Source organism: Haliaeetus leucocephalus, unplaced genomic scaffold, assembly GCF_000737465.1.
Source record: "Haliaeetus leucocephalus isolate CR32 unplaced genomic scaffold, Haliaeetus_leucocephalus-4.0 Scaffold306, whole genome shotgun sequence".
NCBI lineage: Eukaryota > Metazoa > Chordata > Aves > Accipitriformes > Accipitridae > Haliaeetus > Haliaeetus leucocephalus.
Window position 1 is genome coordinate 919,853 of NW_010972742.1, and position 13,635 is coordinate 933,487.

At 39.0% G+C, this 13,635-nt stretch overlaps 1 protein-coding gene across 9 annotated transcripts in view; it reads left to right on the forward strand.

Annotated features, from left to right (window-relative positions):
• Positions 1-1,478: 1,478 nt before the first annotated feature.
• The window catches only part of STRBP (spermatid perinuclear RNA binding protein), a 37,896-nt gene continuing 25,739 nt past the window's right edge, over positions 1,479-13,635 (forward strand). For 6 of the 9 annotated variants that reach the window (XR_774563.1, XM_010570726.1, XM_010570721.1 and 3 more), the window contains exons 1-4: positions 1,486-1,655; positions 5,006-5,223; positions 9,591-9,756; positions 12,422-12,566. Coding sequence is in view for 8 of the 9 variants with exons in the window: in XM_010570726.1 (XP_010569028.1) it covers positions 1,653-1,655; positions 5,006-5,223; positions 9,591-9,756; positions 12,422-12,566 (532 nt within the window). In the remaining variant the exon portion in view is untranslated. Of the gene's footprint in view, positions 1,656-5,005; positions 5,224-9,590; positions 9,757-12,421; positions 12,567-13,635 lie in introns of all 9 variants that reach the window. The other 3 variants (XM_010570722.1, XM_010570723.1, XM_010570728.1) reach the window with 2 other exon arrangements.

The following is a 13,635-nucleotide window of genomic DNA, read 5'->3' on the forward strand; positions in this document are numbered from 1 at the left end:
TTGGTAGAATGTTAATATACCTTGATATGGTATATCGCCTTTGTGATAAGAAGTGAGGTCCTTCAGGATTTTCATTAGCTTGCTTTTCCCAAGTATTTTTAGTATGACTGTATCTAACTCTCTTGGGGTTTATTCCTTGGCAGTCTTTAGCTGCGGGAGCAGACAGACCCCTGCACAGTGTTCTTGTCTGGCTGCTTTTTGTCTTACCCAATTCTACATCCTAAATTCAGTGGTGTGAGATACAAACAAAAAACTATTAGGCACTTGCTGCCAAAGCTATTGGTTCTGTAAACGTGCTTCATTTCTTCTTAACTAGGAAAATAGTAAAGCAGGATTTGTTGTCGTGTTTCCCCTGGCATTTTCAAATCTCTATGGGATGCAACATTTTAATTATTCCCTGTCACACCCCTGAGGTTTAAGCATCTACTCGGCTTTCAAGTAATCTCGCCTATCCCTCTGCTGTTGCCAAACATGCTTTTAATCTCTAACAATGTCAGGATTCTCTGACAGACAATGTGCAACATATTGCTGGAGAAGGAGGATTGGCATATAGGAGAAAAGGAAAACATTTGAGTGTGTGTGTCAGTCTGCAGAAATTTACTGACTGGGTTTTCAATTGCTTCAAAACGTTGCTGAAAAGCTGATGCAACAATATGTGTGGTGAAAGGAAAACAGGAATTTTCTGCAAGGACTAGAGTGTCTTGCTATGCAATGAGCTTATGCTTTCCTCTCTCTCATGTTACCTGCTCTGTTATTCTGCTCTTCTCTTGTCTTGCAGAGCATTCATTTGCAGTTCCTTATGCTGCCAGTGCTGGTGTTTGTTTCCTAGTTTAGTACAAGAGGGCTGCTCTTGCAGGATCTTTTAAATGTTGTGTGCTGTGAAATGCAGTGCAAGGGCAGAAAAGGCGGTGTGGATGATGTCAGCTGAACATTCTCACAAGTCTTACGTCTTCAGTTTGGTATAATGCGCTCGTCTCTCTTTAAATAACAACTTAGAGTTATTGCCACCTGAAGTCTTAGTTCTTGTTGCACAGCATCTGACACATTCCAGGTTGAGGGCTGCACTGGGGATTTCAACAGATAATTACTTTTTGATAATTAAATATAGCGTGTTTGATTCCTAATGTGCATGCGACAAAAATAGAGACTTCTTGAGCTGGTTTCATATAGAGCATATTTAAGACATTGGATTTCCCATCTTCCTCATATCAGAAACTTAGATTGCCAGGTGGCTGACAAACCACACTGAGATAAGCTCTAACTGGCATGGGAAAGTCATTACATATGTGTGGGCACATTACAAAGAGTTGCTTTCCACAGTGACATCTGCTTGTTCAGGAATAAATGGTTCAGTGACAGCCTCCCTATCTTGAAGCTTGCTTGCTTTAATCAGTGGTTTGACTTAATGTGCTGCATTGAACACTTATTGGAATTAACATGCTGTTTCTTCTGGTTTCAAGTTGTTTCTCTCTTTTGCAGGTGAATTGCAGAAAGTGATTCCCAGAGCATCTTGGCTGTATGAACTCTTGAGCTGTCAAGGGACTGAGAGGCTTATGAAGAGGTTCTGTCAGGCAAAACAGTGCTTAGCAAAGACACCAAGGAGGAGGGAAAAGGAGAAAGGGAGGGAGAGAGAGCTGAAACACTAACAAACCATGGTAGGTATTTGTCACCTTTCATAGGGTTGCATTAAAAATATTCTCTGCTGACAGTCTTGCATGGGGCCTGATAAAACCAGAGTAAGGGGATTTTCTGACCTTGCACTAAATTAGAGATGGTACTGCATGCTTTGAGCAAAGCAAATGAGGCTTGATATATTGTCAGCCTCTTAAAACCAGAGAGTTGTCTTGTGAGCCTGCATTACATGAATTATTAAATATGAATGAAGGGGATGCTCGTAAGGTTTTCTAATAAAACTGGCATTAGCAAGCTGTAGCAAACAGCACGAGTGACCTTGAACTTGCAGATTGCATAACCAAATGCTGATACTCCCCTTACACCTCCTTCCTCAGAAAAGCAAGTGTTGATTATTCATATTTGTGTGCGTGTGATTGGATGTGGTTCTCTGCACGCTTTGTTAATAGAGTAGATGAAATGTGTGTAGTCAAATATATTTGGTGTATATTTGTTTTAAGTAAGGAGTCATTTTTAATCTACCTGGTATTGGTTGCAAATTGGGAATGCCTGAGATGTTAAATTTGTAAAGCTGTGCAAGTATGAAGTATTGTGATGGTAAAATTCTGAAGATGTGTTCGCAAGAAGGCAATAAACCTACCCAGTTCCTGAAAAATACCTGTGGAGACCAGTTTAAGCATATTTATGTATTTTAAAGTCCTCTAAGGTTATTACTGAGAGAACAGAAATGAGAATAAATGCAGTAAATTTTAAATACCATTAACATTTGTGTAGCTCATTGCTGCTGATAGGCTGTGTGTTTATATATATATAAAAAAAAAATCTAAGACAAGACTTTTACCTATTACCGAGCACAAAGGGAGGAAGAACACTTGAGAAAGCAGAGTTGTCAATATATTGTATTTTAAATAGTGTCCCATTTTGCTATTATTTTTGGCCTAAATTGTAATGAAGAATTGATCTTGTCAGTCCCTCTTCATTAGGAAAGAAAACAAGTGTCTTCTAATTTAGGAGTTTCTTGTTCCTGTTTTACTGTTTTCCCTAATTGATATTTCATGAGATAAGAGATGGTGGGGGTGAGTTAATAAATCCAGCTTGTCAATTTTCACTGCTGAACTGCAGCTTCTTTCTGTATACATGTTGCAGATAAGCCACAAGAGGGACCTCCTGGAAGCATTTTGCAACCTATGAAAGTACTGGGGATAATACCAGACCCCAACTGATGAGTTTCTTTTACTACCCGAATTCTGAGGAGGAGCACAAAAGTTAGGAAAGGAATGATGTCACATTGACCTTCAATGGAAGGGATGTAGTGAATGCAATAAGCCAGGAAATCATGACCAGTTCCTTAAGAAGGATTCAACCCCTTTTTGTCATTAAGAGTGTGTACTGTTAGAAACCCATGACGTAGGAGTAAAAATGAAACCTAATTAAGGTATTTAATGTCTAGGAGGAACAGAGGTTTTTGGCTGATGATTCCAAGTTCTGGGAGGCTTTCATCAGTGATTGATGTGTCTATAGAGAACAAGATTTAGAGCTACTCTTGCCAGAGGTCTGTGCTGTGATTGCAGCTGGTCTGGGTCATTGTTTAGATCAAAAAAGTCTCATCTGGATAGTGTGTGGCAAACCATAAGTTTCCTAGCACAAGTTACCCAACTGCTTAAGTTTACCTTCCTCAACAATACTGCTCAGGACTCTGAGTTTCACTGCAAACTCTTTTAATTAGCACTCTAATCTCTTCCTGTTCTTTCGATTTTTTTTTTTTTTTTTTTTAAGAAATTATTTCAGTCTTTTCTTACCAGTTTATCTCTATCCTCATCTTCATTCATGCCTTTGTAAATCCCTGTGCAGTTTGCTAAGTGTCTGGCAGCAATATGTATTGCCTATGACTTCATCTGCAGCAGTAACAAAACCACAAAGGAATGGCTACTTAATTGCCTTGTTCTAAGGTATGTTGCCATTGTCTCTAGCATAAATAGTGGAGAGGTGACTGCATTCAGCACTTGGAGAATATGCAAAGTTGTGTTTGGAGAGTATCAATGCCTTTTACAAAATAGGTATCTTCTCCATGTTCTCCTTGTCTGCTCTCCTTTCCCCATGCTTTACCCAGTCTGCTGTCACCCTGGGATACTTGTGTTCTAAATTTCCCTACCTTGAAATGAGGTTACCTTTTGGGATAAGGACCCTGGCTTTTCTTTTTGCTCTGAGCTATCCAGTTGTGAAGGTTGACACAAGCCAACAAAGATCGCTGAAATATAGGAACTCCTGAATTCCTGCAAGTATTCTAGGGTAGGGAAGCCCCTCTTTCTTTCATTGATATTGCTCACAGCTTGTATGTCCATGAGATGTAGCTTCCTCAGGCAAGATCAGGGCCAAAGTGATTTCTCACTGGCTTTGAAAGCTTAATCTGAATAAACAAGCTAGTCAAAGGATGAGGGAAGTCAGATGCTTAATGAAATTGGGAATGAAACTCGGGTGGGTTTTTTTGTCCCCTGCTTCAGCACTCTAACCTTATACTTAGCCAGCCAGATGATGCCCTCTTCTGAAAGAAAAGGGGAGGGAGGGGGGCAGGAGAGCAGGGGGAAGTGAGGAAAAAAAATGAAAATGAGAAAAAGATTGGGGTTTGGGGCAGGTCATGAAAGGACAAGATGTAGAAACTCCATTTCTAGCCATTGCAAACAGAGTAATGCATCCTACAGGTCTTGACCCTATTTTGTATCCCCATAGCTGTATATGGGTGTATGAAGTTTTGTCTAGTCCTAGACCTAAGTTCTCCCATTTTCTGATTTGTGACTAATGCATACAGTGTCACAACTTCCACTTATGATGAACCTACCAAACAAAAGATGAAATTCAGCTTGCTTAATTTTTAGATATCTCTAGCCTCTAATCTGATACACCAATCTATACTTCTGTAGTCACACGTGGGCTGGTGGGGAAATGCACCTCTAAAGCACAATTTGTCTCATCCTAAAGTAGACATAAACATAAATATTGCTGCAGATATGCCTGGTAGACGTAAACATGAACTGTGCTCCACATGTGCCTATTCATTTTAGTAGCCAATAAAAGGATTCTAGAAGAGTTGAATTTAGGCATCAGATATTAGGTGCCACATAACCCACCTAAGGTCTTCCATGTTTTATCAGCTTAATGCTGATTTTTGCACTGGTGTTTGTTTTCTTTCTTTTTTCTTTTTAAAAATTATTTAAATAAAGATAAGAAATCATTCCTGCATGATTATAAGCAATGGTTGTCATAAAACACTTTCCTATATCTGTCGGGGAGGATTCCCATTTAGGCAATGTCTTTCTATTGATAATCCAATAACCTTGTTCTTTTTTTCCCATCCCTGTTTCCCACTTCATAACAGAGATCTATCCGATCTTTTGCTAATGATGACCGCCATGTAATGGTGAAACATTCAACCATTTATCCATCTCCAGAGGAACTTGAAGCTGTCCAGAACATGGTATCAACAGTAGAATGTGCCCTTAAACATGTCTCTGACTGGATGGATGAAAAGAACAAGTCTACAAAATGTGAGAGTGATATGGAAGCAAAGGAGGAAGCTGCGGAAAGCAATGCCAAGTGAGTGAGTTGAGCCTCATAATGTGTTACTGTACTGCTCTGAATGGGTTCCTCTCCTTTTAAATAAGAGTTGTAGTGTTACTTGATTCTGTTGCATATGAATGTTCATAGAAGGAAGTGGATATATTTGGACTTTTTGAGGTGGGAGCACGTAGGGTGAGTGCAGGGAATAGTAATAAGCCCAATGTGGGCAGCAGTTGCTCTCTGTTTCATTATTTATGTTACTGTGATGTTATGAAGTTGCATTTAGCAGTCAAAGCTTTCAGCAATTATAAGTGAATATATGTTCCTGTAACACATGAATGCAAATCCACAGCCATGTAGCTTAGGGGGCCTCCTTCAGTTTAATACACAAATTATAAACTTTATTGCTTATCCAGCAAAATAACTTTTCTAAGGATCCATTATCTTCCATTATTGTCATGGTTTAACCCTCGTAGGCAGATCAGCACCACGCAGCCGCTCACTTACTCCCCCAGTGGGATGTGGGAGGGAATCGGAAGGCGTAAAAGTGAAAGAACTTGTTGGCTGAGATAAAGAAGTTTAATAGGTAAAGCAAAAGCCACGTGTGCAAACAAAGCAAAACAAGGAATTCATTCACTACTTCCCATCGGCAGGCAGGTGTTCAGCCATCCCCAGGAAAGCAGGCCTCTATCACATGTAATGGTGGCTTGGGAAGACAAACGCCGTAACTCCAAATGTCCACCCATTCCTCCTTCTTCCCCCAGCTTTTCTTGCTGAGCATGACATGATACAGTATGGAATATCCCTTTGGTCAGTTGGGGTCGGCTGGCCCCTCTCCCAGCTTCCTGTGCACCCCCAGCCTGCTCACTGGTGGAGCAGCAGAATAAGCAGGAAAGGCCTTGATGCTGTGTAAGTACTGCTGAGCAATAACTAAAACACCCATGTGTTATCAACAGTGTTTTCAGCACAAATCCAAAACATAGCCCCATATACATTATTGGGAAGGTATTTAACTCTATCTTAGCCAAACCTGGTACAATTATGTAGTTTTCTCCCGAGTGAAACATCTGTTTGCTCTATATCCCAGTCTACTCCCTGATATGGTGCCAAGTTTTGTTGTTCTAGCATAACTCCAACAATAGAGGAAGCAGCAGGAACAACTGGCTGCTTTTTTGCCTTTTTTTTTTTTTTTAAGTTTCTTGGTGTAAAACTTTTTAACTTGGGCACTTCCGGCTCTTCAGTGCTTTCTGGATAATGTGTTTCACATGTTCTCCAACTCAGGTAAGTATCTGTCCAGGTTACAGATTAGGAAGTGAAGCACCAGGAGACCAACAGCCTATTTGTTATGACTTGAAAAACCTGACTTCCAGTTCTCTGCTCTTCCTGTGATACAATACATCTCCACTGAACTTCTTGCAACTTAATCTGGTTACATCTATAGCATAACCTGCACTAGAGATGTAGTCAAAGGACTCTTTCCGTTTCCTTTCTGATGATGCATGGAATATTAAGGAAGTCTGCTGCTACATGGGCTTTGCCCAGTAAGTTCTGATCTTAAGATAAAGAACATGTATTCTTTTTCATATGTATTTGTTATGTTTTCTGACAGTGAAAGGTTTATCAAGAAGCCTTGTTTAATTTTTGGTGTCCTGTTAAAGAATGTATGTGTTAAGTTGTTTACATTTTGGGATGGTGGAAGTATAGCCTACTCTAGCAGTAACAGATGGAAATACAGACACCGTATATTGTATACTTCTGGAGTAAGATACAGTTCAGTGCAGGTAATGGAGGAAGATCCAACTCTGAATCAGAAAGACTAACAGTTTTTAAACTGAAAATGTAGTTTACTGGCTTAATATGAGAGAGACAGCAATTACCATTGTAGTTTTCAGTTATTCCTAAATGCATAATGATGTATGTCTGAAAATTCAAAAGTGAAATACTGTTTCCTGTTTTATTGTAGTAATGTAGTTCTTAGTTATTTTCAAGTCTCTCATAAATTTTTAGAGTAGCATTCAGGAAATAAGGTAAGAAGCCCTGCCATACTTCACTATCTGGATGCACTTTGGTTTAGAAACAAAATGTGCTATATTAACTGAGGAATTTTGTGTGGCTAGGAGGAGCAGAAAGCATTCATGACTTGATCTGTTTTCCCAACAGTGTTGTGCATTCTACAGAAAATTCCTCATGTAGTAGTAGTGTTTTTCCACAGGTTTCTTTATTAACACTTAAGCATGTCTTTGATTGTCTCTAGGATAAGGTTGTGGGCTTGGGAGCTATTGAAAGAAACTGCGTGCTCTGCATGAAGTTTAAATGCAGCACTACCTACTCAGAATACACCGATCCATGTAGGAAATGTTCAGCAGCTTGAAGACCATTGTATGATAGCCTTGGAAAAGTAAATATACAAATGGTCCCTTATTTTGATGCCTGTGGCTTTCTGTGTTCCCTAATAAATATTTAACAGACACAAGTCTTATCACTGGCATTTTTGTGTAAGACCGAGCTGTGATATGTCACTTTTTTTGGTGTGAGATGTATTCAAATAGAAATAGCAAAACATGAATATTTTTAAATAAATTAATGTCTAAATTGGTTTAAGACAGAGTGATTGTACTGACATCAGAGAATAATTGTAGTGGATTGATAGGCTGCTTCTCCACAGATGGACAATTAAGTTTTGTTATCTTCCTGAGGAAGGTATTTAAGCTCAGTGTTGTGCTGAAGAACAGTCTTTCTTGATATGCAGTGTGCTGTATGTTTTGTTGGTGACTTCCTAGCATTACTGGCAACGTTTTTAGGTGTCTTCTGATGTGGGTAAAATAGGCACAGAATGGATTCTTCAAAAAAGAAAAAAAAATTTAAAATCCAAGACTGCAGTATATACTTTTGAGACAATTGGCTAACCTTTCTTTCACACGTGTGTGCAGGATTTTTCATGCTTGTGCTCTGTTACAGAGTACAGTTTTTGGAAACATCAGTGTATTATTTAAACATACAAAATATTTTGTGTATTTATGCATTTGTTTGGGACAAATTATTTTACTAATCACTTTACAAGCTAAAAGGGGCTTACATTGTAGAAAAATATATAACTTTAAATTTCTTTATGCTACTTACAAACCGTATCTAAAGGAGTTTTGTGTTTTCTCAGATGTTTGCATCCAGATACTGTTAAAGTAGCATAGTTCCAGGGTGAAAGTTGAGATGTTGTTTACTTCTATAACAGTTTTTGTTAGTTTGCTTCTGGCTATGCCAAGGGTGGTAACTAGTTTGGGATTGCCACTTCGTTTTTTGTGTCATTGCTTCTTTTCTTCTGTCTATTGTTTAAGCACCTGTTCCTGCCTTTCCATTTAGAATACATAAAGACAGTAAAGTTCTTAGATGAAGATACCTCTGAGTGAAGCTTAGGTTTTATGTGATAACCTTTGATCACAGTGGGACTGGTGTTTGGTTTGTTTTGGGTTTTTTTTTTTAATCCGGTCCATTCCTCTGCATGGTAAGAATGCTGTGAACAGGGATGCTTTCTTTCTGGCCGAGGTGGTTTACCACCTTTACTGATTACGTGCTTTCTGTGGGTTTTATAACAGTGATGTTGGTGCCACAGGGTGTGAGATGCATCATGTGGCGATAGCTGGTGTTGAACTGTCAAAGATGCATTTCTTGCATTTTTCTTGATGTTTTTGAGCAATCCTAAACTGTGTTTTGTTGCAGTCTTTCTTCCAGTAATCAAAACAAAAACGTTCTTATATTGTTTTGAAAGCTGTTTACTGTGGCTTTTAAATGTTCCCCTAAACTTTAGCTGGAGAGTAAAAACTAGTAGTCAGGCCACTATTCCTGTAGGTTTCACTGGTAAAATTTGTTGAAGGAATTGTGCCTTCTAGAAATTAGAAGCTTTCCTGAAATGTCAGTTTATAGTATGGGCTAAAACTTCAGAATTTGGTTGTATAATTTAAAGATAAAGGTTTAAATGTATGGATCAACTAAAAGAAACATTGAAAAGGTGTGTGGCCATGTTTAAAGTTGAAGTATCACTAAAAGACAACTTGGATCACTTCTGAAAACAGGATTGCTTTCAGAGAGCTCCTCTAGATTAATTATTCTACTCTTTTGGTAGATCGGTAGATAGTGAATGTGGGCTTTTTTGAGCTTTGTGAAGCTTTGTGACTTGAGCTAGGCAACTTCTGTGTTTGTGTGAATTGCAAGTCAGTGCTTCAATTAAATTTTTCATAGGAGCTACTTGCATAAAAGAAGCCTATGCTTTTCATTTCCTGATCAGTGATACACCACTTTAGCACAGTCATAAGTCCCATCCATTTATCTCCTCCCTGTGATAGGATAATACAATTATTTCGAATGTGTGAAAATACCATTTTAATTACTCCAAATTGTTTCATTTCCAGGGATCAAGGTGGTCGGACGTTGTGTGGTGTTATGAGAATTGGCTTGGTTGCAAAGGGCTTGCTGATAAAAGATGATATGGATCTGGAGCTGGTTCTCATGTGCAAAGAAAAACCCACAAAGACCTTGTTATGTATAGTTAAAGACAATCTCCCAGCTCAAATTCAGGTGAGTTAATTTAGGGTAGTACTCTAACAATGGCTGATAGCACTGCAAGATGTATTTGGGTAAAGGCTGGAATTTGTTCTAGGAAAAAAGACAAGTGGTATAGAATAAAGAAATACACCTTGAATCTAGGATGACATCTAGGGTGTGTGCAATGTTTAATGTGGTGACATGAAATAGTTTTTCACAAGGTTTAACATCTTATTCCTCTTGTTGCCCGCTCCCTATTTGTGATGCCAGTTTTCTTATGATGGCAGCTAACCTTTCTAATTGGTAACTAACCCAGCTGATTTTTGCTCTCTGGTCCAACCACTCATGTGACCTAAACTGCAGTCCCAGAAATCTTCCCTGCTCGAGCATATGAATCAGTCTGTATTGTTGTCCCCTGTCCCCTGTCTGAACCTTCAGTTCTACATTGCAGCTGCTTTGCTTTGCTTGGGCTGTTCTGAGATAAACACTTCTGTACTTCTGAAGGGAGAACAAGTCGCTTTAGGTGGTCACTCATTTTAGCTCATGTTAATCATGAGCTCATAATTTGTTTTTATTTATGGCTATTTAATTCTGATGTTGGCATCCAGTAGGCAGCACTTACAGCTAATATCGGTCCCTTTAAAGCTGCTAGGGATAATACCTTTTTGACAGAGTTCTGAGTCTGAATAATCAGTCCAGCTTCCAGACTGACATACACTGTTGCCAAGAACCTGTGCCCTGAAGTATTCCACTGCAGGTGCCTCTCCCCAAACAATGTCCAAACTTGATCTGCTTTTCTCCTGATCCGCTTTTCTGCCTTGTGTTTATTTCCACATAGACAGTATGTGTTTTACCATTCTTGACAGCTGTTTGTTCTCACTGTTCATTTGTTCACATAAAGGGCTTGTTTTAATGAGATAATGTTGCACCTGCAGATGTGGCCCTACCCATAGCTGAAAATGCTAAGCATCTATTGAGTAGTAAAGAGTAAATTTTACTTGTTTGTAGTGAGGTGTGAGATGAGAAGCGTTGAAAGGGATAAGAAAAGTTAGCGCATGCCTCAAAAAAGTGAGAACGGCAGAATAGACTTAAAAGATGTGAAGACTACAATAACATCAAGAGACAAGTAGGCAAGATTGTATGGGGAAGTATCGTGAGGCAAGGGATTACAGAAAAGATGAGGTAAGAGGAATCTGACTCATGAAACGATCTACAACTATCATGGGCATAAAAGATAGTAAGAGGTTCTGCAGATGCATCAGATACAGGAGGGAGAAGGAAGGTGTAGGCCCATTAGTGGACAAAATGAGCAAATGAAGTACAGGGATGTTAACAGCTTCTGCTTTTCTTCTTTGAAGGCTACTAGTGAGCAGATGCTTAAACATTTTCATTCCAACAATAAAGGAGCTGGAGGACTGCAGATTGCAACAGGGAAAGATGTTAGAATCTATGTTAGATATGTTCTAACCATATGGTCTTGCTGGAAAAAAACTCACAAGGAATAGCTTTAGGACTGAACCATCTGTGGTTATCTTTGTACTTCTGGAGGCTGATAGAGGTCCCAAAGGACTACTGAAAGACCTGCAGGTACAGATCACTTGAGATAACCCTGATACAATGCATGTTACTGGAACAACTCATAAGGCAGTTGTAGTATTATCTACAAAAGAAATATAAGCAAGAAATAAAAAGTTTATTGAAAACATTTTAAAAAACACTCGATTTATTGGTGTGCTGTCAAGAGAGGAAGGTCACATTTTCCAGGCATTGTCAGGGATCTCTCCTGGGGCTGGTATTAATGAATGAAGTGGGTGACAGTGTTGTCCTGAATCCAGTTTCAAGTGCTGTGGGGAAAGGGAGTGAGGGAGATGGACGGACAAATTGGAGAAAATCAGCTGAGTGAGAATGAACACCTAGAAAACCACCTAATTAAAATTAGCTGGTTTGGAAGAACTCAAGACCAAATGCAGGTGTAAGTTTTAAGATATTAATGATTATTTATAAAAGGACAGTGATTCAGTATCTCACATGACTACCAAAGGTAGGATGAGAAGTAATTGGAACTGTAGCAAGGGCATTTTTGTTGCAAAACAGGTCATGTAAACTATATGGGCGGCTAAGAATCAGAATAGACTTAATTGGAGAGGTAGTAAAATCTCTGTTGCTAGGGCTTCTGAAGAATATCTTAGGGTTGGTAAGAGACAGCCAAGGTATATCTGGTCATACTTCATGGCAGGTACATGGACTAGGTGAGCTGGTGCAGCTCCTACACTGGAATCTGTCATCCATTTGCACTGACAGTTATGGTTGTGATGGTCATACTGCATGTGAGAGCTTTTACATTTAGAGGCAGCGTTACCAGAGAAGTGTGTACTTATTAAGAACAAAAGTTGCTTGTGGTATTTTGCATACTAGCAGCTATGAAAGTCAGCTTCTGCCTTTGTTAAAAAAGTTTAAAAAAAAGAAGTGATAATATAGTGGAACTACTTAGTATTCTCATTAAACTTGCTGCAGACCTTTTTTCTTAAACGTGTTACTGGGGTTTTTCTGTTTGTTTTTAATGAGGGAGGCAAGGCCTTACTTGTTATTGCAATGTCTTGTAGGCTTCTCATTAGGTAAGAGGCATATGCGCATACAGAGATTCTACAGTTTTTCAGTTGACTGGGAGATTCTTGAAATCTTTCTTGGTGACTTTCAGAAACTTACAGAAGAGAAGTATCTCGTGGAGGAGCATGTAAATGAGGCAGCTATTATTATTCGTAACACAAAGGAGCCCAAGCTAACTTTGAAGGTGATACTTACATCCCCTCTCATTCGAGATGAAGCAGAGAAGAAGGAAGGAGGTACACAGAGCGTTTTAACTTGTTTTTAAAACTGTTCTATCTAAATGCCCTGACTGTGCAGCACAGGGTTAATTGGGAAGTAGGTTTTTAATTGTGCATCATGTACTAACTAGATTGGCTATTGCCACCATAGGTTACATTATTTGTGCCTTAAAAAGACAACAGTCAGTTAATTTTCATGTAAATATGCATAGTTTTCATTTGCAAGCAATATTCCTGCAGTGTTAACTTTGACATACAATTAGATCTTGGTTCTCCTTTCTTTCAGACTTGCTAGGTAATTCTTGAGCACCCCAGCGCTGCACAGTCATGTTTTCAAATTAAGTCAGTCAAGTGGGATTGGTTTGTAGTATCTTGAAAAACTGATAAAATCGTTTCTCTTTTTACATAAAAAATAAAAAACCTCTCCTGCAAAGCTCGCAAGTATGTCGTCCTGGCCCTCAATTTTTATTAATTGGTGAAACGTATGTGTATGTTTCTAGCTTTAAGAATTTCCTAACTGGGATACAATTGAAGTTACAGTGCTATAATACAGCACTTTTGCTTCTGAATTGAACATTGTACCTCATGTCTGTAGAGCAAAATAGATATAGAAAACTGTAACTTAGTTTCTTTCTGTTTCTTCTCCCTAACTGCCTGATGTCCAATATAGTTACATGCCCCTTGTTAAAGGAATGTTGACTGGTAGTGCCAATGAGGTTGGAAACAAACCAAGAGAAATAGAGAAGAGCAAATGTAGCCATACTTTGTTTTATTTTTAAAATCTTGTCGGTAATTTCTGCTTCCGCTTCCCAAACCTATCCCTAGAAACTTTGCCACTGGATGATGTCAGACCTTTGACCAACTGGCCACTCTCTGTCATGACAACTGAGGCAGCTGGGCCCATGTGGGCTAGGGAACTCCCTGTCGCTCTTTTCCCATTTCTAGACTTGCCACAAGTTCTTTGCTTACTCCCTTCTCCCACATGAAATACCGATACAATGAGAAATGTTGGTCAGTTTCTCTTCGTTTTTGTTTGAGGCAATGGCAGGAAGGATCCCTTTTCAAATGAGATGTAACACTTTGGCAG